Source organism: Cygnus atratus, chromosome 7, assembly GCF_013377495.2.
Source record: "Cygnus atratus isolate AKBS03 ecotype Queensland, Australia chromosome 7, CAtr_DNAZoo_HiC_assembly, whole genome shotgun sequence".
Lineage (NCBI taxonomy): Eukaryota > Metazoa > Chordata > Aves > Anseriformes > Anatidae > Cygnus > Cygnus atratus.
The window spans coordinates 36,657,360-36,681,206 of record NC_066368.1 but is presented as its reverse complement, the minus strand read 5'-3'; the positions used below and the strand labels follow the sequence as shown (position 1 = coordinate 36,681,206).

At 39.8% G+C, this 23,847-nt stretch overlaps 2 protein-coding genes across 2 annotated transcripts; one reads left to right on the top strand and one right to left on the bottom strand.

The window, feature by feature from the left end:
- Window positions 1–372: 372 nt before the first annotated feature.
- LOC118246675 (dual specificity protein phosphatase 13) lies at window positions 373–2,404 on the bottom strand. Its single transcript, XM_035544006.1, has 3 exons — window positions 2,253–2,404; window positions 1,718–1,935; window positions 373–572 (listed from the first exon to the last, which is right to left on the bottom strand). The coding sequence occupies exons 1-3, from the start codon at window positions 2,402–2,404 to the stop codon at window positions 373–375; spliced, it is 570 nt and encodes a 189-aa protein (XP_035399899.1).
- A 6,383-nt stretch (window positions 2,405–8,787) lies between these two features.
- SAMD8 (sterile alpha motif domain containing 8) lies at window positions 8,788–20,235 on the top strand. Its single transcript, XM_035537362.2, has 6 exons — window positions 8,788–8,936; window positions 14,475–15,082; window positions 16,923–17,018; window positions 17,266–17,383; window positions 18,201–18,351; window positions 19,444–20,235. Exons 2-6 carry the CDS (start codon window positions 14,502–14,504, stop codon window positions 19,746–19,748), a joined length of 1,251 nt encoding a protein of 416 aa, XP_035393255.1. The 5' UTR covers window positions 8,788–8,936; window positions 14,475–14,501; the 3' UTR covers window positions 19,749–20,235.
- Window positions 20,236–23,847: the final 3,612 nt, after the last annotated feature.

Below are 23,847 nucleotides of genomic sequence, written 5' to 3'. Positions count from 1 at the left end.
GAAGGTCATTTTACACACCTTAGTAAAGGGGTCTCAAACATACTGTACCACTAGATGCAGTTATTGAACTTGCCTTTGGTATTAGCACAAATAGGGAACAACCACAGTCCATCCTAACTGCTCCAGGGGAGTCATCTGGTAGCACCAAGCTGGGCACAGCAGCTCTGCAGCATGTGGTGCTTATAGGGCTGATGTTGGCAGTGCTCGTCTACAAGAAACTGAGCTACCAGAATTAATCCATTGGCAGTTCTGTTGATTTTTTTTAATTTGATGCATAACTCTTCATCTTTTCAGTATGCACTGATCATGGGAAGTATTATAGGCACATTGATTATGAAGGCTGAAAAACTGAATGCAAATGGGTTTGCCCTTTCAGAAGTCCTTCTTTTGCCGTAGCTGAACATCCAAATTTCGCAGGTGTTTCAGAAAGCCACGGTTGGGTGAAATCCATCGATGTTCCTTCACTGTTTTGATGGCTTCAATCAATGGGAGGTGGTGATTTATCATGAGATATGCTAGGACAAGGGAAGCTGACCTGCTTACTCCAACTGCACAATGTACCAAAATTTTAGCTGGTCAAAAAAGGAAAAAAAAAAAAGGCAAATTATAACCATAAAAGTGAAGCAGCACAGTGGATGAAGTTTAATTTAAAGGGAAGGCAAACCCCTCCCGCCTTCTCCAGTGTGGTCAGAGCAACACAGCAAACAATTTATTTTTTACCCTTCCAATAGATGGCATGAACTACTAACAGTGAAGTCTAATTTGTAATTGTTCCAGCGACTTGAATGAGCAGTGCCATGATGTCACAACCTGATTTCAGAAACACTGGTAAATCAAAGAGAACCCTGTTGAAGCAGTGATGTTGTTCTGTTGTGAACAAGAGGAAAACCAGACCCATTGCTTTCAGAGGGGCTTACTAAGGTGAAGAAGAATGCTACAATATGGCCTGAAAGGATGGCACTAACACATTAGCCACCAAGAAAAACGACTGGCCTAGTACCATTGCGTAATAAGGCAATTTGCTGTGGCTGTATTTCTTTTTTGAAGGCAGAGCATGTGAGACAGACTGAGGTAGATCCATTAATGCCAGTTTACTCATACTAAGGAATAATCTTTTATGTAGTAGATACTAATTAGTATTTTATAGCACCAGTGCCAAGACGCTCAATCTCTTGTGCAACGTGCCATAAATCTCCTTGGGTAAAGGTGCATCTCCTGCTAAGGCGCATGCTCTGCAGGCCCTGTTCACATAGGAAGTTCACCTGCAGTGTATGGGCCTCTTCACATGTCTTGTGGCTGGAGAAATCAGGACTTTTATCTCTTTATTCATGTGTTCTTACAAATACAGTTGCTATGAGAGGGTCTCAAAAGACTAGACCAGATAAAACTGTGTCCATATCAAATGTGTGTTTTTTCTTTTCCTTGTTTGAATAAGCCTTTCCTTCCAGATATTTTTCCCTCTGCTCCTTCTCCTCCCTGCCTCAGTGTTTCTCCTTCACTGTCCATCCTTTTTCTCACATCAACTTTTTGCAGTCTTCCTTGATCTTTTGGGACCAACCTAGAGCTACACATGTGCTCTGCACACCCTCCCCTCCCCACCCACTAGGCAGGTGACCAGCAGTCTGCGCGCTGACTCGTCCACCACTGAGCTTGTGGACCTGAGCAGTTACGAGAGGCTGCCAACACATCTGAAATGCGAACAGTGATAATTTCATACCTCCCGGCGTATTCAAGGCTTTGTGGATAAATTCTGCCGCAGAGTAAAAGAACTGGTTTATATCAAAGCTGGGGAGGTCGTGGGCTGGTACACCATAGTAATCAATGGTAGCTCCGTAATAGTCCTGGTCTCCCTGGCTGTACACTGTGCTGTGGGCAGCGTTTAAAACATGGGTAACACCCATCTTCCACAGAATAAATCTGTTGTGAGCTGTTACTCTGAGGAAAAGACCAACACAAACAAATCAAGATGGGTACAGAGATATTCAGAGGGCAGGAACAGTCCTGTGATTGCATCTCCCAAGCCATGTGCTGGCACATAAGCCAGCACATTGTTCCTGAGGGTTAACAAAGAAGCAAATACCCAATTAGTCATAATTTTATCTCAGAAACTTTGCTGTCTGCAGTTTAAATGACATCAGTCAGCAAAACCAAGAGCTACCTAATGCCTGACCGATGAGGGATAATAACAGGCTGAAAAGACAGAGCGTACAGCGTGGCATTAGAGCAAAGTCAGTCTGTGCAACTTTACTTACAGGTCTCCCAAGAAGAGATTAGGCCATACTTCATCGACGTGGTTACAGGAGCGCTGCCCGGTATTGAGGAGCTGCTCCAGTTCTTTGAGGGAGGGGACGTCTCCTGTGCATGGCTCGAGGCCCAGGGGGCCCAGCGCCTCTGCCCCGGACATGTGCGAGCCCCGCTCCCGGCAGCCAGAGGCACTGTGCTGGGTGCTGGGGAGCTGCCAGCACCCGTAGCAGTCACGGGGTGCTGGGAGATGGGCTGGGGCAGGTGCTGGGCTACAGCTCCTGACACTACACCCACGCCGCGGCATCCCCCGAGCCTCCTCCCCAGGGCTGGCTGCTGGCTGAGGGGTTGGTCTGGTAGGCACCGGTGGTGGAAACAGAAGCACAAACCTAATCATGCCTTGCTGGTTCCAGTCTGCTCCCTGCCTTTCGTCCCCAGACCCTGTCCTTGAGCCCCCAGCCCACAGGACACCCACCGTCTACGCAGACATGGCTGGGATGGCCCTCAGGGATGTCCTCAGTGCTGCAGCGGCAGCCAGCCAGGTCTGACCGTGCATCACAAAGCCATAAAAATCCTGATAAAGGAAAAATGCAAACCTGTCTGGGGTAAGATGCATGGCAGCTATCTCACAGTAACTCAGTGGCATTTAAAAGTGTAGCTGCTAAAGGGCTAGGAATGCACCAACATGTTCTACCAATGTGGTCACCGCGAAGCTAAACACCAAGTAGGTTAAGACATCTTGCCTATCACCAATAATCTAGAGAAATGTTATTTCTTGAAGATACTGGTTTTTCACCAAATGAAAGAATCTGAGCCTGTTTGTTATGTTTAATCTTTTCTATTGCAGTTGCTGCTTTCATCAGTGCATTAATACAACACACCTGTCACACATTGTACCATACGTTCCTGTGTTGAAAACAGAGCCAAGAACATGAGTGTAATGGTTGTCAGGTGAAACTTGTAAGCCTCTGCATTAGTTTATATGCCAAGGTCTGGAATTCATAGGTTGGAGGTTTAGCATGTTGAACTGTCATATTAGTGGATCCTTGCAGGTATGCTAGTGCTTGTGCTCTTGGTCTGCAGGCTGCGTGATTCCTGGCAGGGGACTGCAAAACTGTAATGAAGCTTGTGGGCAAAATGCATGAAATGCTGATGTTCTTCCTTTGTAAGCCTGGCAGCTGATATGAGGTCCTCTACCAAATGAGTCCAGAAGACAAGGTGATCCCAGAAGAGAGGTATGGTGCTGACCCCCCCCCCCCCTTCCCATCGAAAAAGGGTGGTGAACACAAGTGAAACCTTGGTAAGGGCTGACACACCTTTATTCCACATGCATTGCTTTACTATGATGGAGGGGTCATTTTATTTTATTGAAAGATGTATCACAGAGAGCAATTTGAAATTGAGTATTAATATCTGGACTATTTAACTGTGCTTAAGAGGACTCTGGATGATAGCTGGCCTGGTTTAGCAGAGGAGAGGACTGCAAAAGTGGTTAAAGTTATACTTCAGGCACATGTTCTTAACATGTCATTTTGTTCTGGCTTGCTCTTGTTTTTTTCTTTCTGCAAAACAGCTTTTTAAGCTGACTGGTTTGTGTTCATGAAGCAAGAAATTTACTGACCCAGCAGGTGAAAATTGTTTAGTTCAGTCTTCTCAGGTTTCTGGGTGGAGACTCAAGTTGGGGTTTCACTAGCAGTTTTGCTAATGTAAACCCAGCCCTTTTGTTGCCAATCAAGTTATGTCAGAAAGGTAACACCTGTGTTTTATTCTGGCCCTTTTCAGCACTAAAACTTTTATTGGCCTCTACCTCAAATGTACTGGCTAAGAATTCAGTGGTACAAAAGCTGATGAGCAGAAAAATGTGACCTCCAGAAAAATGATATCTAAACACCGTGCGCCTGCAACATTGATATGGCATAAGGCCAGCTGCTTCAAAACCGTGTGACTCTAACAAAACTCTAGCCTTCCACTCCTAGCACCCTCTAAACCTTTAATAGCTCTGTGAACTTGACTTTGGTACAGCTGTGTTATGGACTCTTTCTTGCCAAGAACTGTTACTGAAAGAGGCAGGAGGCAGAGATTTGCTTTTTGGACAAGCTCCCTTACTAACATATAGGATGTAACCCTGCTAAAGAGGAAAACCATTTCTTCCTGTTCCCTTTGCACTCTTGCCTGCTGTTCTGCCCTTGGCACTGGGCTTGGGTGGTCTTGGAATATTCTTCTCTTCCCATGTAGTCACACAGAATTTAGCCATCAGGTCTGCGGGCTGGCACAGGACTATCAAGCTCTGCTTTACTGGGATGTGTGTTAGCATTAAACTCCCAGGAGGCTGGGGATCTTTCTCAGCAGAAGTACCAACACTCCTAAGAAAAACTAAAGGCTTCTGGTAAAGTTCTTGTGGTAGCATTCAGGAAAAGGCCACGATTCTCTTTGTGAAGAATTGTTGTAGTTTAGTTCATGTAAAGGCAGCCTCAACGCAAATGATTACAAACAAACAAACAAAAACACTATGGAAAACATGAACTTAGTTTTGTCCTAAAATTTGGCAGCAGGTTCCTTCCAGGTGTAATCTCGTGTCCAGGTGGGTTTGGCTCACTACAGCTTTGCCTCTTTCATGGTCCTTTTCAAGTGACTCAGAAAAGGTGTGAAAAGCAACAAACCTGGCCACTCTGAACAGAGAAGAAACTAGAAACTAGCTTTCTCTGCATCAGGGGCTTTCTGAGGTACCAAGGATTCCTACATTCTGCTGACTGTTTGGTCAGGGAGCAACCCTAAGCCAAACACCTGTGCAACTATGCGTGATCTTACAAATAGCTGCTATTTCAGCTGGAATTAATGCATGATTACCTACACCTAACAGAAGGCATCCTTTTAATTGTTTGACTATGCCTTTGTGATTATTTTGTAGGTAGTACATGGTGCAGTAATCCAAATCAAACATTCCCTGGCTAATAATGTAATAGGTGGAACCAGTGTAAACAGCCAAGGAGTGCTTTACTAGTGTGCAGCACGGCACTACCAGGAAAATGTGCACTGGTCAAAAATAGGGCATGCATAGAGTCTCTCCTATTGAAAATGCTGCTATCAGTCCCACCTGATGCCACATCTGTGACACCTCTCTCTCTCTCCAGTGAAAACTGGGACCAAGTCCTTCACGTATTCTGAAGGAAGAAGGCTTTTAATAGTGGAAATACTACAACACGGAAGTTCAGCTAGTGTAAACAAATATGACTGTCTAGATACATTCATCTCCACCATCAAGAAATTTACTCATTTCACTCATCACCCTGTTTTCAGGATTTGTTTTTTGGGATGGTTAACTATTGAAGAAGAATGGAACTGATTGAATCCTGGTACATTTAGTTCAACGTTAAGTGAGACAGGATTTTCTGGTGTTCTACAACATGAATCTGCTCATAACCTATGGAACAATTCCGTCTGCTTAGCACATGGCATTCAGTCTGTTGTTTTTTTGCTCTGACAAGGTCATCTTCTGCCTTGAAAAACAATTATGCTTGATGAATTTGATTAGTTCTTAGCTGTTCAGTCCATTTTTGTTCCTTTATGGGAGTAAGAAAGTTACAGTTGAAAATAGATGCTTGAAAGTTCACACATGACTGATCTGAGTATGCTTCAACACAAGTATGGAGATGATAAGGCAAACAAAGAAGAGATCACCAAAAAGAAAAAAGCATGATGTAGATCAATTAGCACCTCTAGCTAAAGATCCGCGCCCCCCACCTTGCTGCATTCTTTGCTTGAAGAGAATTTTTATAGGCAATTTGTTCTCTATTCCCCCAGGGCTTTTCTTTCCTGAATAGTCGTTAGATTTATTGGAGAGAGATTGATTATTGATTATTGATTGATTATTGAATACGAACACCATTATTTAATGACAAAGACTGTTTCAAAAAAAACCAACACCCCGTTACATTCACACATCTCATTTTCCTTTGCTATATATATAATATATTGTAATTGGACCTTTTGTAATTGGGAAACTTCAATAAAATTTTCCTTTCTTGTTGTTATTAAATGTCAGCCTGAACATTGAATCAATATAACTGTGTAAATTGAATAATTTTTTTTAATCTAAAGATGCACACAGTATAATTACATAGTTTAAAGAGTGTTGTTTTTTTTTTTTCTTGGCAATCTGCAGGGATTTTAAAAATATCAGTAGCGTATCATTTGTCATAAATTCTCAGACTGACATGTCAGCATTGTCTCTGCCTGTCAAACTTAGATCAATGCATTCATGTCACATAGCATGAAGTGACATAACTCACAGTGATGGAATGAGGTTTATCAGAAATTTCTGTTATATAAAGCATAAATTATTTAGATAATTCACCCTTTTAAACCGCATCAGATATTAGCGAGGAAAAGTAGTTTTCAGCTTTGAAGCACAGTGACTAAACAGCTATTAGATGTGCACTTTCATTTAAGAGTTACAAGTTTTAAATTGTGCTCTTTATCACTTTTCTGTGTAAGCTAATTTGGTCATTTTGAAAATATTTGTTAGGTGATGAAACTAGATGCCAGAAAAATGCCATTAGCAGTGATGACTTCAGATGGAAACTACAAACAGTGAAGGGGAATGGGATAAGAAGCCTTTGGCTTGCACTTTTTGTTTCCTTTATGCAATCCAATGAGCTTGTGGATTCTAGTGAATACTTACATTTTTAAAAAGGAGGAGAAAAAAAAAGTCAGAGTACTCTGAATAAAGCAGCACTTTCCTGTCACCTCCCATAAAAAAGGATGACTGCTAGCAATTTTGAATACACTTTGAATGGGGACTTGGAGTAAGCAAAATTGCTTTGACTTTCAACCTGCTTTATTAACGGCTTATCTTCAGGACTGTTTGATTATTTTTTTTTTTGTCTGTTTGTTTTTCAGATTCATGCTTATGTGATCTACAGGTCACTGGTGGATTTGGACTTGTCAGTTTTTCATCTAATTTGTGTGGAGGGAAAGAAAAGGAACATCGAGAGGACAGATACAGCGTCTCCTTCTTACAATGATTGCAGAGGCTACTAGATCTTGGCAAAGAAGGAGGAATGTTCTCTCAAACTTCAGCACTCATTTGGGAAGAAACACATTGTTTCACGTAAAAAATAAAAGCTAGGTGGAACGGACAGCTCGAAGAAGCATCTTTGAACCAGTATCAGGGCAACATAATAATGAGCAGAAGTTCTTACAGCTGGTGTCTATTCTGCCTACCCAGTGCTTCATCTATTTAAAATGGATATGTTCCATTACAGCTGAGACTGTACAATCTTGGGCAGCTGCATTAGACTGCTCAGTGACTTGACAACTTGATGTAGCTGTGAAGCATTTTGAAATGCAAAATTTCCTTTTGTTTCACTGTGATTGCACAGGCATAGGGATTGCAAAAGATCCCCTTTTTCCTCTCAAAAGAGTATGAGGCCAAATTCTCTGAAAAGGCTAGGCTTATTAACGTAATGAAGTTACTGGCACCTGAGCTTTTTTACTTCAAAGGAAGCAACAATTTAGGAGACTTGTATTGGACCTCATAGCAATTACATCATCGATACAGAAATTTCTGTATGTTCTTCAGGCTGCTGCTGCAAAGGCCTGACTGCTAACACAGCCAGCTGATAGACAAAATAAATTTATTTCTGGAGTCACTTAGTTCTAATTTGTCTGTCCCCTTCTATCCCTTCCATTTGTATTATTTATAGGTTGTGGAGCACCTGCAGTTACAGTGTGCGGGTGAGGCTTTCATAAGTCACTTGTGCTGTTCACATCTGTGCTCCAGATCACCTTGGAGAAACACTTGAGTGCTGTCAGCCAGCTGCTGGCTTTCAGATTTATTTCCTCTGCAGACATCAGAGAAGAATAATTGTGCAAAAATCGTGCTTCTGAAGAGAGAAATGTTTTGGAAGAGTTTATTTATATAGAAATAAAGCTTTGTAAGGGTCCTGCAAGTCTTCTCAGCTGTATTTTCCACATGTATGCCTTCAAAGGAAGGGGGGGGGGGGGTATTTTCATGGACTATTCAAGTATGTTTTTTTCTTTGAATGTTATAACTGTATGTTTATAAGCTTCATTAAAAAGTCGATGGCAATTCTGTTTCGTGTGGATTAAAAAGTTGGTGACAATTCTGTTTAGTGTGGTGAAAAGCTTCCATTTTTCTCCCATCCAGGCCCTACTAAGGTACTTCCCTGTGAGAGACAGACTGTACTGGGTAAAAACATATACTAATGTGCATTCTCACAGAATATTTTGCACCCTCTCGTGGATTTAGACACGTTCTGTTATTAGACAAGCAACAAGCTGCATTTCTCGTCAGCTCAGCTGTTCGGCCAGAGGAAGGTTTGGCCCGCTCTGAGAAGCGCTGCCCGCCTCCACCACCTTCCCGGCTCCTTTCACGGCCCCCAGGAGCCGAGGTCGCCCCTCAGTGCCTCTGGCACCTTCCCCTGGCCGGACCCGGGCGCTGTGAGGGAGCTCCTCGGCAGCAGCAGAGGCATGCCCTGGGCCTGCCGCCCGATGCCCCCCCGGATGCCGCCACCGCCCCGCTCCGCCCTTTCCGCCTCCCGCGCCGCCGCCGCTTCCGTGCGGGTGATGGGGAGACTGCGGGGGCCGCGGCCGCCGCCGCCGGAGGGAGGGAGGGCGCCCAGGAGCCGCCATCGTCCCGGGGCCGGGCGCTGCGGCACTGCCACTTAGCGCTGGTGGGTGAGCGAGGGCCGAGCGGGGTGCTGGTCGTGTCCCCGCACCGTGCCTCCCGTCCCTTCCCTGCCTTTCTCCGGGGTGGCTGTTTCTGGGGTGGGGGTCCCGGTGGCGGCCGGAGGGGAGGAGGTTCCTGCGGTGCCCTGGTGTTTGCGCCGTACGGGGGAAAGGGGAGCGGGCCGGAGGGGCCGGGGCACGGTGAGGTGCGCACCGCTGGCAGGAGGCTCCTTGCGAAGCGTGGTGGGACTGGGATGCGGGAGCGCTGCTCGGTGGAGGAGGCGTCCTGCAGGTTTGCAGCGAGCACAAATTTAACGGTGTCTTGCTTTGGGGGATTCTGTTTCTGTTGCTCTGTTTTGTTTTCTTCCCAGAAATACACGGTTAAAAGGACAGCTCGGTCCTGGAGCCGCAACCATTCGGGTTCTGTATGGTCGCTTCTCCTTGTACAGAGCCTCAGCATTGCTGCCCCCTCATCTGTTTGGGATCCCTGAGCCGTTGTAGATGTTTAATGATGATCACATAACTTGTAAAAGTTTCTTATTTCTTGTGTGTATTAATGCGTTTAAAACGAAGAAGGCTTAGATTTTCTCAAGACTTAAAAAGATCAGTTTGTAAGTCATTGTCAGGAGTAAGAACAAACATGGCTTCACTTCAGATGTTCTGGTAGGTGGAAGGATTGTTCGTGTCATCCCCTGTTCTCATCTGAAAATGGGGGTGTGAGAAGAAAAGGAAGAGGTAAAAGGGGAAAACAGTACACCTGAGGTGTTTTGCTGGTAAGTTGTCTAAGGGTAAAGAGCAGCAAATGTTCTGTTACCAGATGGATGCAAGATTTCTTGAAGTTGGAGGAAGAAATACTTGACATTTGACATTTAGAATGTGAAATGTACGAGGTCTTGTACAAACATTAATGGAATACTGTGAATTACATTCTGTGATAAGTGGGGGAGTACTTGATCGGTTGCTTAAAAATCACTTGTGTGTGCCTTGAATTATGGTGGTAGGATAAAAAATGTCTTGTTCGCTGGTTAGTAGATCAACAGTTGAGCTGCTTTTAGTGTTCATTTGAGTGTAGTACAACCCATTTGGTTTAATGAGGTGTAACAGTCAAGGAGCGGTGTATGTTCTGTTCAGCTTGCTGCAGTGTGTAATCACTCTTAGTGGTTCTCAAGACAAATATGTTTAGCTTTCAGGATTTTCTGTAATAGCTGCTGTCAGTTTTGCATGGAGGCATTCTGTCAGAAGGGCTCTTCTAAGCATATGGAGCTAATCTTTGATTTCACAGTATCAATTCTTTATTTTCCACAATGCAGCGCTTCACTGAATAATTCTCGGAAAACACATCTTCCTATATGATTTAAAATCTAATACTTAGAAAAAGCTAAACAAGTTTTACTTTAAGATTTCTTATCTTACTTTCATAAATATCATTAAGACCTTTGAGTACAGTTACAATACTGCTGACAATGTCACTTAATAGAAATGTTTATGAAGCAATTCTAACAGCAAAGTCACTAAGTAAAACCGAACGAAAGTTTTACAGTAATATTGCTGCACTTGAAATTAATGTAGGCTTGCTTCAGGGAAGTATCCAATTTTTCAGTCTTACAGTGGGCATTGTGCCATGCTTGATCAGTTTTATATATCACATGGTATCTAGGTATTGTATAAAAAAAAAAAAAAGAAAAATCATGTCCTGTTTTTGCAAGTTTTCTTTTTCTCTCATTGTTTACAAGATAGACTGTATGTAGTGACATTTACAAGGTAAGGATCAAATCACTGCACTAATGCATGCTATATGGCTATAAAACTTTTGGTGCTGTTTGCTTTAAATAAGCACTGAAGAATTTGGAGTTTTCAAGAAGAGCAGGTGATGAGCTGCTGATGCAAGCAGTGGGGTTCCTGAGACTTGTGGTGCATGACAAGGCAGTGCTGTTTCCAGCACAGCATTCTTCAGTTGGTGTGCCAGACAGTAGCCTTACTATTGCAGGCTGGTTCAGCGTACGCTTCTGTGTATGGTGTTTTTGTGCAGCAGCACAGCCAACGCCTCAAACCTGTGTCACGCCCGCATTGCAAGCTAGCAGACTTTGTACAGGAAAACTTTTCACCCAAGGTGTGAGGTGCTGTGCTCCTTGGCCAGCTGACCTGGTGAAGGAGGGACTGAGCTGGAGTTGCCTATACGCAAACTGCAGCCTGAAACCTCCTACAGAGAAATGTAGGTTACGTCACGTGAGATCTGATAGTTCTTCAGCATCCTTCCTAAAATTACTCTCAAGGATGGCAAGAATTGAACCTAGCTGGGGAAATAAAATCCTGAAGCATGTCAGCAAGGAGAGCCACGGGCCCTGCCTTGTACATATGGTCAAATTGTGGAGCAGCAAGGATGCTGGTAGCTTGGTATGCGTGTCTGGGGCCAACTCGCTCGGTATCCCATTAGCCCTGCTGCAGGCACAGCCAGAGTCTCATCTAACCCCTCAGTTATGATTCTGGTGTAAGCGAGCTTTGTTTCTATGATGGGACGTTCCTGTAACAGGACTACTGCTCGATGTTGGTATAATGGCAGTGCTATTTTCCCTTCACTATCGTAGGGGTAATATTTGACTTTCCACGTTGGTACTTCAGGGTAGTGACTCAGTGCCCATAAGCTGGAGAAGTTATGGGCGTGATGGTTGACGGGTAGTAATTCAATAGAGGAAAACATGATAGAACTTTGGATATTAATTTTGAGAGAGATATATATTTAAATATGGAAAATCTAGGAAAATCCAGGGAAAATCTAGGAAAAATATATTGGAAAAAATAGCTAGGGTATGCCTAGCCTTGCAGAGGCAACTTGTTTTTCAAACTGCCCTAACCAAACTGTAGAAATATTCATGACTTATAAAGTACCTTTTTTTTGTAAAATAAAATAAAAAGACTCCTTACACAGACGCATATTGAGCGCATGGAATAGTTCATATTCGGTTGTATCCATGCTGTTAATTGAAAGGCTGGAGAAAGAAAAGGGGAAATGGAACACATGTTATGTACTGCTGATGGGCTGACTAAATATAAAGTAACAGAAAAGTAATCAACCAGCTAGCTGCAGACGTTGCTGATGTCAGGGGAAAAGTATATTTTGCCCTCTGACACTTCATTCTATACTTGGTCCACGTTATTCACGCGTTCCATTATTTGGTTTCGGAGATAAAACCAGTAACGTAGAAGGCAAAGTAGCTCTTAGTGCTGTTTTCTTCCAAAAGGCAAGTACAGTCGTCTAGGTGACTTGCTCTCTTCTGTTGCGTCGATCAGTCTTGAATCTCAGGTGGCTAGTGTTGGAAATGTTATGAAGCATAAATGGAATCTGTATCGGAGTCCAAGTTAACATATTGGGATAAAGAAATTGCATAAAAGGCATGGAAAAAAATTAAGGCTTTTGATTATTGTAAGTATAGAATATTTCTGTTTCTGTCCTGTAAATTCACACTTTTAGTAAGCTTCAAAACTGAATAGTAGCAGTTGGGCATAGAGATCTGTATTGTATTCCAGGTGCTAAAATTAAGTGCTAAGAAAAAGTGTTTTTTACTATGTAAACTACAAAAGTGGCATTGAATGGGTAGTCTGAAGGAGAGTGCTGCTTCTGGGTTTAAAGAAAATACCCTCGCATTAAAGCTGAACTTAACCTGTTGCTCTTAAGATGAAGTTAGCTGTGAGCTGTGTGGAATGGTGAAGTTTGTGCTTTAAGTGCTTGTTTCTTTTGTGATCTTTGTCTTTTGCAGTTGGCTGAATGTCTTTTCTTTGGTAGCATTTAAAAGCAGGAACAGGTCCTATCAGGTGCATCTTAAGCTGATGCAGACTTTCTCCCAGGTCCACTCTATTCAGTAATGACCTTTGAAGTTTTGGGGTATGCTTCCTCAGTGTTGCAAGGTCACTTTTACTGCATGTTACACGAGGGCAGATGTATTTATTCATTCATTTATAAGTTCTGGAATGCCATATGAAGAAACAGTGGGTTGGTGTTAGGATTCTTGACTCATACTGGTTTGTTCAAATGAACGGAGTTCTGATAGGGTAAAGAAAGTTTCTTGCCTTTGCTCTCAGAAGTTGCTTTGGTTAGAAGACAGATCAGTGAGTTGAGTACATTTTGGTAAGTCTAAATTCACTGCTTTTAGAAAACTTGTGATGACTACAGTTTTGTAAAAAACACTGAGATAGCAAACGTTTGCAGTTCATCTGCATTTCTAGTTGAAGCTGGAAATCCAGATGAGCAACTTAAGTGTTACGTTGTTTTTTTTTGTTTTGTTTTGTTTTTTTTTACGTGACTAAGATTAAAAAGAAAAGTACAAAAAGGTCAATTAACTGATCATTAATTGCAAATTGTCATAATTTCTTTTGTAATAGCTGTGTTATAGTTGTTTTGAGCAATATTTTCAAAAGTAGTAAGATAACAGAAATGAACAAATATGCTCTTACATGGAGAAGGAAGAATATAGATGTGGCGAAGACTAGTAATTGTTTGTGGATGTTTCAGCAGCTGTTTAAATAAAGGTATTAAAGCTTATGTACATATTGACTGTATGTGGAGTTTTGAGAAATCAAATCTGCATTACATACATGCTATTTACATGCAAACAGCTGCAGAGGGAATATCGTCAGAGGTACCACTCCCTCAGTTCTTTTAGTAGGGCAACTTTGAGTTGTGCTGCCATTTTTCTTCTAACCTATATCTTTTGTACTGATGGGAAATCTTGATGGACATGTCAAATGTTCTGTGTTATAGAAGAAAGTAGGACGGTCCTATTAGATGTATGGTGAAGAAAAAGTTGCACCCAGTAATTATAAGTGCTACTTCTAACAATAGATACAGTGCCTTTTTAAAACAAGCAGCAAGAAGTAAAGATGATACTGCAAATCATTTATCTGAAGTATGCAGATCAAACAGATGTATGTAAGTATGACGACTGCACCGTTAACATACAATGAAGATATCCCAAGTCAGTATGACTGTAGATACCTTGTCTTAGGTTTACTTGGGGGGTGGGGGGGGGTGTCATGCTGCCAAAGCTTCTGGATGAATTTTAAATCAGTGGAATATGTTGGACCTGTAATGTGCTATTTTTTATCTCTTAGTTCAGTTTTACATAGTTGCTGGCTATACTTTCTTGTTTAGTTCTGAACTGCAAACAGCAGAAAAGACTAATGATTAAGCTACTATTTAAACAGGGTAATCTTTGTTCTTCGTTGCCTAGCATAATTCACAAATTCAGAATTTCTTTTTTAACAAAAGAATAAAAGACTGGGCACATCTAGGAAATATTCTGCTTCTAGGTGGCTTTAAATTTCTATTGGGGATCAAGTTAGATAAACTTACTTCAGTTTTGCTGGACTTGAAGTGCTTAAACTATTTTTGTATTACTTACCTAATAAATCATATGTCTGGTTTTTGGCTGGCTCTTACATAAAACATCTTTGCATAATTAAGCATCTAAAGACGCACAAAAGACACTGATGTTTCAGTAATCTTCATTAAACATTGAGGTCTTCTCTCTTTCTCCAATATCTAACAGGTCAATTTTATTGGTGGATAGAGAAGGATGATGGCAGGCAATAACCAGCTTTGCATTCGACGTTGGACGACCAAGAACGTGGCCAAGTGGCTGAAGGAAGAAGGCTTCTGTGAATATGTGGATATTTTGTGCAATAGACACAGGCTAGATGGAATTACATTGCTGACACTTACAGAATACGATTTACGATCCCCTCCATTGGAAATCAAAGTCCTGGGGGATATCAAAAGGCTAATGTTGTCCATACGCAAGCTACAGAAACAACATATCGATGTCCTAGAAGAGCTGGGTTACAACAGCGATAGTCACATTGGCACAGCGTGCACTACTGTTGGTTCGCTGCAGGGTGCAGATTGGTTTTGTAATGGTGAAGTACCTCGGGACTATGATGGGCCAATTACTGACTTGAATGGTGATCAATATCAATATGCAAATGGCAAAAACAAACACTCCACGAGGAGACTGGACCCAGAGTACTGGAAAACAGTTTTGAGTTGTGTATATGTCTTCATAGTGTTCGGCTTTACATCATTTGTTATGGTTATAGTACACGAACGAGTACCTGACATGCAAACGTATCCACCTCTACCAGACATATTTCTAGATAGGTAAGATTCTTATTTTTTAAAAAACAAAACAATAAAACCATGTTTAAAGTATAGGCTGCTTTTTCTTCATTCTTAACATTTCTTATGCTCTTGAAAATGTCTCTGCAAAATTGTAATGAGTGTAGTAAACCCTCTGCTAAGACTGAAATGTGCTTCTGTTAGATGTAGGGATTTGATCTTCTCAGGGGAAGGTAATCTCTTATTTTACCCCATTTGCATTCAATTCTACATCTTTAGCGAATCACAACACAGGAATTAATTCTTCCATCTTCTCATTCTAGTAAAAAGGATGATGGTCAGCTCTCATAGGTAAGCAGACATATACTTTTTCTGAAATTCAGATGCTGCTGTGAAGCATAACATTCTTCACATAGGAAGACTTTTGATGAAGAAGTATTTTGGTCTTAAGAATTAAGTTTTTTCACAGTCCTGGCAGCCCACAGATAGCTGAAGATCTGGAGAAGGGATGCACTATGCTTTGGGAAAGTTGGTAAACAAAGTGCCAATGGTGATGAAATTGAACGGGGATAGCATTGATACTGTATATATGTTGTCTCCTTGATGTCAACTTGCTGAAAATGATTTAGGGAAACTGAAGCATACTGAATACGCCAGCTTCTTTACAAACCATAGAGTATCTGTGTACAAAAACACTTTAATGCCTTAAACAGTGCCTGTGCCTTTTTTAGTGTTAAAGAATATATTCCGCTTCAGTCAGAAAAGATGCACAACGCCAGAGGTGAAATTCTAGTCAGTGATGAGAAATTCAGTAGGAGATAAATGCTCCATTTGAGGAAGTTCACTTGCACCATGGAGAATTTATGGCCTGGAGAGTTCCAAAAGACAAGATAAACTGTCTAAAGTCACGGTCTTTTTATTCTTGCCAATGATTTCCATTTTCATTAATGGTTTTCATGAAATCAATAGGGGCCTAATCTTTCAACGTAGAGTGCAGAATCCCCCATAAATTTAGATATAGCTCAGCAAGGGTGGACCTAATCAAACAAAGTGATGGAGGGGAGAGAGAATGAGAACTATGTCATTGCTGGATTTTGTTCCCAGGACAAATTCCACAATACTCGGTGGAAGGATATGGAGGAGATCAGACAGCAGCAAGCCACCAAACAATGCAAGAGGATTACTACAAATCTAGCATTCGAGCAATGCTTTGCTAGCCCTTTGTATCAAAGAGAATACAACTATTAGAAACAGCCTCTCCTGAAAACTGTCAGTCTGTATTTTGGTGAAGTTGCAGGGTGAAAATTGTAGCTAGTGCACGCAAGGAAGTATTAAATCTTGACAAGCAAGGCTAAGCTGTTTTCATACAGTGATTATTACCGAAATCTAACTTCAAAAGTAGTTTATACTTTTCCTAATACTTTCCTGTGTAGTTCTGCTTCCTTACAGGTATTTATGACTTAAAGTTGTGCAGCATTTCATTGTGTTGACATGGCATTCTTATAAGAATAAGCAGTATAATTGATGTGCAAGTTTGTGTCAGATTGAAGATTGTTGGGAAACAATGGTAAAGGAACATCGTATTAGTAAATCACATGTAAATTAAGAGAACAAACTAGAGATTTTCTTTCACTTAGTGAATTCTGTGTAAATGTTTCCTGAAAGTACATTATTAGAAAGGAGATAATGTAATTAAAAATTAATTCTATTTAATTCAGTCTATTGATAATTTTGATTGTAGTATAAACTATTGTGAGATTAACGAAAGTTCATTTTGTAGTTAGAACCTTATATGCTTTTTTCTAACTACTGAGACTAGAAAGAAAAAATCCAGCCTTTGTATTTGTATTTTAGGTTAACATCCTCTTTTTTTTTTTCTTAGTGTCCCAAGGATACCATGGGCTTTTGCTATGACTGAAGTATGTGGTGTAATTCTTTGCTACATTTGGCTATTGGTTCTTCTGCTTCACAAACACAGGTACAGTGTATATATACATTCAAATTAAGTGGTACCTTGATTTAGAGGAAGGACTTAAAAAGAATTTATCAGGACTAATTAAGACTCTACAGTTAGTAAGAAACTCATAAACTTATATTATTGTTGAAATGGAGTATGGGGATGATTTAATCAAGAATGTGGAGTTATAAACATTACAGAGTAATATGTATGTATAAATACCATATATTAGTATTCTTACTGTCAGTTGCTATATATTTTTTCCCAGATCTATACTTCTGCGAAGGCTGTGCAGCCTCATGGGGACAGTATTCTTACTGCGTTGCGTTACAATGTTTGTTACCTCACTTTCTGTGCCAGGCCAGCACTTGCAGTGTACTGGAAAGGTAAAAACTTAAAATGCTTTAAATTCTTTCTCACGATTTCTTTTTTTTAAAAAAATACATATTTTTAAATTTTATTTAAGTTATGGTTACGATTACTGTGACCATCATGCTAGGTGTGTATTTGTTAGAATAGCACGTTGCTCTTCTCTTCCCCTCCATCCCTAACTTTATTAGTTGCTATTGTGCATGTATGCATAGGGGTCTTAGGGGTCTTAGAAACACGTGCTGCATTGGGAAGGAGATGGTGACTTGGTGAAGGGAGGCAGGGGGCATTCAGAATATTTCACAATATAACCTGAAGAGAATACATCAGAGAAATAAGCACTTAAGACACTGACTTAACAAAGACAAGATGAAAGTGGAATAATCACTTTGTCTTGTTGGATGCTTTGTTTTGAACAAAGTATTTCACCCCGTCTAAGAAGAAATAATTCCATAGAACATGGGATCTTTTAGTTGGAAGAAGTTTGAGCTGAATACTGGAAGATTCCCAGTGACACATTGGGAGGTAGAATTCATTTGGGGGAAGAAAAAAAAAGGTGGCAGACTTCGTATGAAAATGACTTGCAACAAAATACTTGTTCTAAATGCCAGGATTAATCAGAGGTAGTAATTGTAGTTACTAATGGGACTGACTGCCACAATAAAATCCACAGGTGTGCAAACGTGTATTTTAATAAAAGACACAAAATGATTGATGCTACTAAACATACGTAGTGCTAGACAGCTAATTTCGAGTTGTCTGTGGTATAACTTCAAGGGTGTATTGTTTGGGCTGGGGAGGAACTTACTAAAGGTTAATGTTACTGTCTTTTAGTTGTACGGCAATGTTTGGGCAAAACTCCAACGGGCATTTGCAATATGGAGTGGCTTTGGAATGACTCTGACTGGAGTACATACGTGTGGCGATTATATGTTCAGTGGCCACACTGTTGTCCTGACCATGCTCAACTTCTTTGTCACAGAATGTAAGTACACAGTGTCAATACTTGAATGTCCTTAAGTATTAAGAATTTGTACTGTTTGCTGTCAACCACAGGTGCAAGAGTGTAAATACTTAAATGTCCTTAAGTATTCTCTGCTGCTTGCCCTCAGCCAAAGTCATGTTGAGTAATATTAAATTAACAAATTCAGATCATGGGCTTTTTCTCAGGTTTGTGGCAGTTAACTTGCAGACAGGAAAGGAGCAGAACCATGTAAATTAATGGGAGGGTAAATAGGGCACATGGGAAAAAACAAGTAAAGTGAGCCAGGAAATCAGAAAGGCTTTGTAACTAGCTACTAGGGAATAATACTAGGGAAGGTATTAATGATTTTCTGCTACCTATGTGTCTGCCAGTGACCCATCAGACAAAATCCCAGTCTAGGTTTATTTACCTTTAGTATAATCCGCAGATCCAAAATAGGAAATCTCATAAGTGAGACTATATGAAACAGAGTTCTTCTGTAAATATTAGGTGTTATTTAATACATTATATAGCAAGCTAAGGTAATTAGCCTGAGTTCACGTTTGATCAAATGACTGGAATAACAGAATAATGTATACTTTGTAATATTTCCCCCTATACATGTAAAAGGCGTGATTTTCATTAACAAAAGCCAATGGGACAAAATTCTGATTTCCATGGTCCTAGAGAACTTTAGGATGCTGTGTTAATCCAGAAAAAGAATTGTAGCAGCTGTATTGGTAAAGCAGTAATAAAGTGGTTGACATTTGTAACTTGTTCTTACTAAATTTATTGGATGTGTGAATGTAAACAAAACTTCCTGACAAAGACAATAATTTCATCACATTTTGGATGGAAAAAACTGCACATAAACTTGCTCGGTTTAGTCCTGGATTGAATTGTATATCCTGTCTGGTTCGTGAAATGCTTCCTGCTATAGAAGTAACTCAGAGAACTTCATATATTTACAAGAAACTTTATATTTGTAAAAAAAAAAAAAAAAAAAAAAAAAAAGGGAATTTAATTGTTTTCTACTTTTTTATTGTCAACTGTGCACTTTTCAGCCCAGCGATTTGAGACACTCTAGGTCAGTCCCTTTCTGTTTTCTCCTAGATACGCCAAGGAGCTGGAACTTCTTGCACACCTTATCCTGGGTCCTGAACCTCTTTGGAATCTTCTTCATTTTGGCTGCACATGAACATTACTCTATTGATGTCTTCATTGCCTTTTACATCACTACAAGACTCTTTTTATATTACCACACATTGGCTAATACTAGAGCATATCAGCAGAGTAGAAGAGCAAGGATCTGGTTTCCAATGTTTTCTTTTTTTGAATGCAATGTTAATGGTACTGTTCCCAATGAGTACTGCTGGCCATTCTCAAAACCTACGATAATGAAAAGACTGATTGGCTGAAGAGTGTGAATGTCAGTTCAGATTTTTATGCACTGTTATGACTAAGACCCTACAAGGCTAGCTGGAGGGGACATGAAGTAACAGTTTTCACTCCATGGCCACTGCCTCCTTGTCTTGCTTCTTAGATTCTTAGCCATAGAATGGGGTTGCCACACTCTGCAGGGATGTGTTTTGTTCCTGTTTTAATGGAAGACAACATGGGGACTGGTAGAGGCAATCAGTGAATCATAACTACAAACCAGAATAGTAACGTTCTGTGTGAATGTTTAAGTAACTTCAAGTCACTTCAAATGTGTGCTTGTACTGAATATAATATACCCTTTGCAGGTTCAGTTAATCACCTTTACCTGACATGCCAGCCTTTATGTACACTGACTAAAAAATTAGAACCTTACAATGACTTCCTTTTAAAACATTCATAAATTTAATTCTTGAAACAAACTCTGCGTATACTTAAAGATTGAGGAGTAGTGTCATAATGAGGAAAGCAATACAGTTCCTTGCTAAAAGAGTCTCTTAACTGTTAATAGTAAGTCTTAAAGTATAATTGACAATATAAATGGTCTACGTACGGATTGCCAAAAATGAAAGTCTGCCTTGTGGCTATAGAATGATGTCGTGTTTTTCTTTTTTTTGATGAAAGGTTATTTAGTCCAGTCTATCAACTGTCTATATGGTTGTTCTGCACTTGAAAGTTTTCCCTTTTGTTTTAAATAAATGAGTTAAAGTAAATGCTGCATCCACTGAAAGTAATATTAATTTAGCTTTAGTGTGTTTAAAGCCACAACATATTTTTTCTGTGTGGTTTTAATTGCTTTGTACCCAGCCCTATGCATGCTTTTTAGGAGCAGCTCTTTAACATTGGCGGAACAGAACAGTTATCTTCACATATCTTACTGTCCCATAAATGGATGGGGAAAATGCATGTAGTAATTCTTTCAGGAAAAGTAATAATAGTGAGTTTTGGAAATACTGCTCATATTGATGTATGTTTTAGCACTCTGATGTCAACAATATGGTGAATATCTCTGGATATATATACACAGTATATTTGTATATATATATATATACACACAGTATATGTTCTTCTAACAACATGAAAAAGAGAAAAAGACTAGTTCTTAATTTAAATTCTTCATTTATTACGCTGAAAGATAGAAGTACCATAAACAGTTGACTTCTGGTTGTTTAAAAACAAACAACACACTCCCTAATGCATAAGCAAGGATCATAGGCAGTGACCTCTTATGCAGTGTTTTGTAAGGGGACAATACTAATGTTGGCTGTAGAGGCTTGAAATGAGATTTATGCTAAATGAAAATGGATAGGTAAAAGGTGCAAATTGTAAAAATGGTGTAGCCTTTTTAATTTGTTGTTACAATTTCAGAATAGGTAGTATGAGCAAAAGTCATAGCCTAAGTCAGCCTTGGAAAGTTGCATGAAGCATTTTCTGGCTTGGTACAGGCTGACTTGATGACCACAATGTACTTAAGCTTGAATAGAGAAGGATCCCTCTGGAGGAATTTTGCAGTTGTCTATGTTGTGTTCCTTTTATAAACCTGGATTGTACTAACTTGACTGTCATGCACTCTTCATACTATATTACTTTTGTAACTTCATTTAGCTCCTATACCACAGAGGAATTGTGCATCTTAAAGAGTCTCTGCCAGCTGTATTGAGCGCACACACATTGTACTATTCTGCATACTTTATATTTGTAACATTCCAATTTTTAGCAAAATTCCAAGTATATTACTATATTGTTCAATCTGCTATAGTGTAGTGGCTCTTGCCATCCAAGCTGGGGGAGTGTTCTTGCACTTAAGGGGGAAGAAAAGGAGAAAATACTCAAAGACTTAAAGACTGTTCACTCGCTGTCCTTACCTTTCTGATTTCCGAAAGGCAATTTGAACATTCCTCTTGAGACTTTATAATCAGAGCTCTATTTGTTAATTTATATTTGCCTTCACGATGCACACAGTTACAAATTCTGTTTTTTAAACTCTAGGAAAACTTCTGTTGTCAGGATATGCAGGGGGTTGTATTCTGAGTTCTGACATGTGGAGGGATATGCAATTAAACTTACATAGCTCTTCATTCTAAAAAGAAACATGTCAGTACTGACCAGCATAGCTGTGTCTAAACTGAAAAAAAATATTTTGCAACTTAGGCATACAGGAGAATTTCCAAGTACGGCACAGTGTAACAATGTTTACGTAAAGTAAAGCTACCATTTCAATATTTTTTTTTAGTGAAGTTCACATACTTTGAAACATAAGGCTTCTTTTTTTGTTGTTCTAATTTATTTTTTTTCAAATTATTTTAAGTAAATCTATGTTTTAAATCAGTGTCGACTATCAGTGTTTTTTAATGAAAGCTTGTTCTTCTGTGCCGTTTCACTTGCTGCTAGATATCTGCGTATGAGAGTAATATAAAGAGGTAGTTCTTGTGAGAATTAAAGTGGGTTAAAACATTGTCAGGATAATTGAGCTTTTCTGTTTTGGAAATTAGTGTTGTCTGTCTGTAAAGACCCAAGAGGAAAAAGAAAAAAGAATAATAAATAATAATGATAAAAGAAAATCTGATTTCAAATGCTAAAAGATCACAGTTGATCTGAAAATCTGATAATGTAAGATTTCTTGTTAATGAGATGGAAACAAATTGCAAATGACTGACAGGCTTAAAATTCCGTACCTCCTTTCAGAAGAGTCAGTGGTTTAAAAGCATTTTGCTGCTTTGCTGCTGCTGACAAGCCTTTTTAAGTAAAGGCAGCAGAGCATTGTTGGGCCTTGGATTTAATGCTAAATATCTTCAGCGTTGTCCTTCTCCCTTATGTTGGCGCACCAGTCTCTTTGCTCTCCTTCAACCTGCTGCATCTGTTGTATGCAGTCATCTTCCATGGTCCGTGGGAGTGCACACATCTGAATTCAGAGAAATGAATGAATTGCTGCGTTGTGTCAGCAGGTACAGGCGTCTAACAGTGTGACTCAAGACTATGAAGTGCATAAACTAATCAAGTAGAAAAGTCTGTCTGCTTGGAGGTAGTGTGTAAAAATACATATATGTATGCACCGACCTGATGGTGATAGGTACAGCCACTTCTCTGTCTTTTTTTTTCTTGTACCTTATGACATACCTTTTTAGAATAATTTTCCTGAACATTTTGCCTTTAGTTTTTCCTCTCTGTAAGATCCATTAAGCAGTCAGTGAAACTAGTGGTGCTGTGATACTGTACCTGCGTACAGATGTAAGGTTTCCATATAAGTGTTTTTAATAAACTACAATTACTAATAAAAGCTTGTGAAAGCATCTTTAAGCAAGGTTCCTCCAGCTGTTCTTGAATAATGATATAGAAAGCTTCCATATATGTTAATTATTTTAATGTCCTCTGGTAAACAAGGTAACACTAATACCAAGTGACAGTATGAAAATGTAGATAGGCCTGAAATTTTCAAATGTCCAAGACTAACAAGAATTGGATCCTGTAAGTGTATTGCTTGTGGTACAGCAAATTATAAGCTTAACTTTAAGCAAGTAACTAAATATTCTGGCTTTAGTGAGGGTTACCATTTTAGTTTAAGCATTTCCTTGGATTAGATGAGGTGTGTGCTGTGTAAGAGGTGCATACTGATAAGTAATGGGAATAGAAAATGTCAGTTTATTTTGTTTTCCCTGTTCGTTTTTTCACATCTGCCCTAGAAGAAAACATTCCAGTAGAATTTAAAAGAAGTTACCAACATTTACATACTCTTGTGAGAGAACAACTCTTAATAAAAAATACAATAAAATAGAATTGATAGCTAGGTGTACTAAGAAGCCAGAGTTGGTTAAATGATTTGAAAAAGTTTTTTGATGTAAGCATGTTAAATAACATTATTAAAAAGTACTTGAAATCCTTCAACAAACATAAAAGTGCAGGTTCCTATAATCACCTTTTCTGTATGGCTATCTATATGTGGTGTCTCGTGTAGTGCCAAAAATAATATCTAAGGGAAAGAGGGAAGGGTTGAACTGAGATGTCAAAACAAGTCTTTTGTAACAGAATCTTTTTTTTTTTTTAATTAAGCACTGTTTGCATACTTCAGTGCTACACTTGTCC

Coding starts and splice junctions, on each gene's coding strand:
- LOC118246675 (XM_035544006.1), bottom strand. CDS start 2,404: ATGTCCGGGGCAGAGGCGCTGGGCCCCCTGGGCCTCGAGCCATGCACA. Junction 1,936..2,252: donor AATCTCTTCTTGGGAGACCT/GTAAGTAAAGTT, acceptor TCTTTTCCTCAG/AGTAACAGCTCACAACAGAT. Junction 573..1,717: donor AGCCTTGAATACGCCGGGAG/GTATGAAATTAT, acceptor TTTTTTGACCAG/CTAAAATTTTGGTACATTGT.
- SAMD8 (XM_035537362.2), top strand. CDS start 14,502: ATGATGGCAGGCAATAACCAGCTTTGCATTCGACGTTGGACGACCAAG. Junction 15,083..16,922: donor CCAGACATATTTCTAGATAG/GTAAGATTCTTA, acceptor TTTTTTTCTTAG/TGTCCCAAGGATACCATGGG. Junction 17,019..17,265: donor CTTCTGCTTCACAAACACAG/GTACAGTGTATA, acceptor ATTTTTTCCCAG/ATCTATACTTCTGCGAAGGC.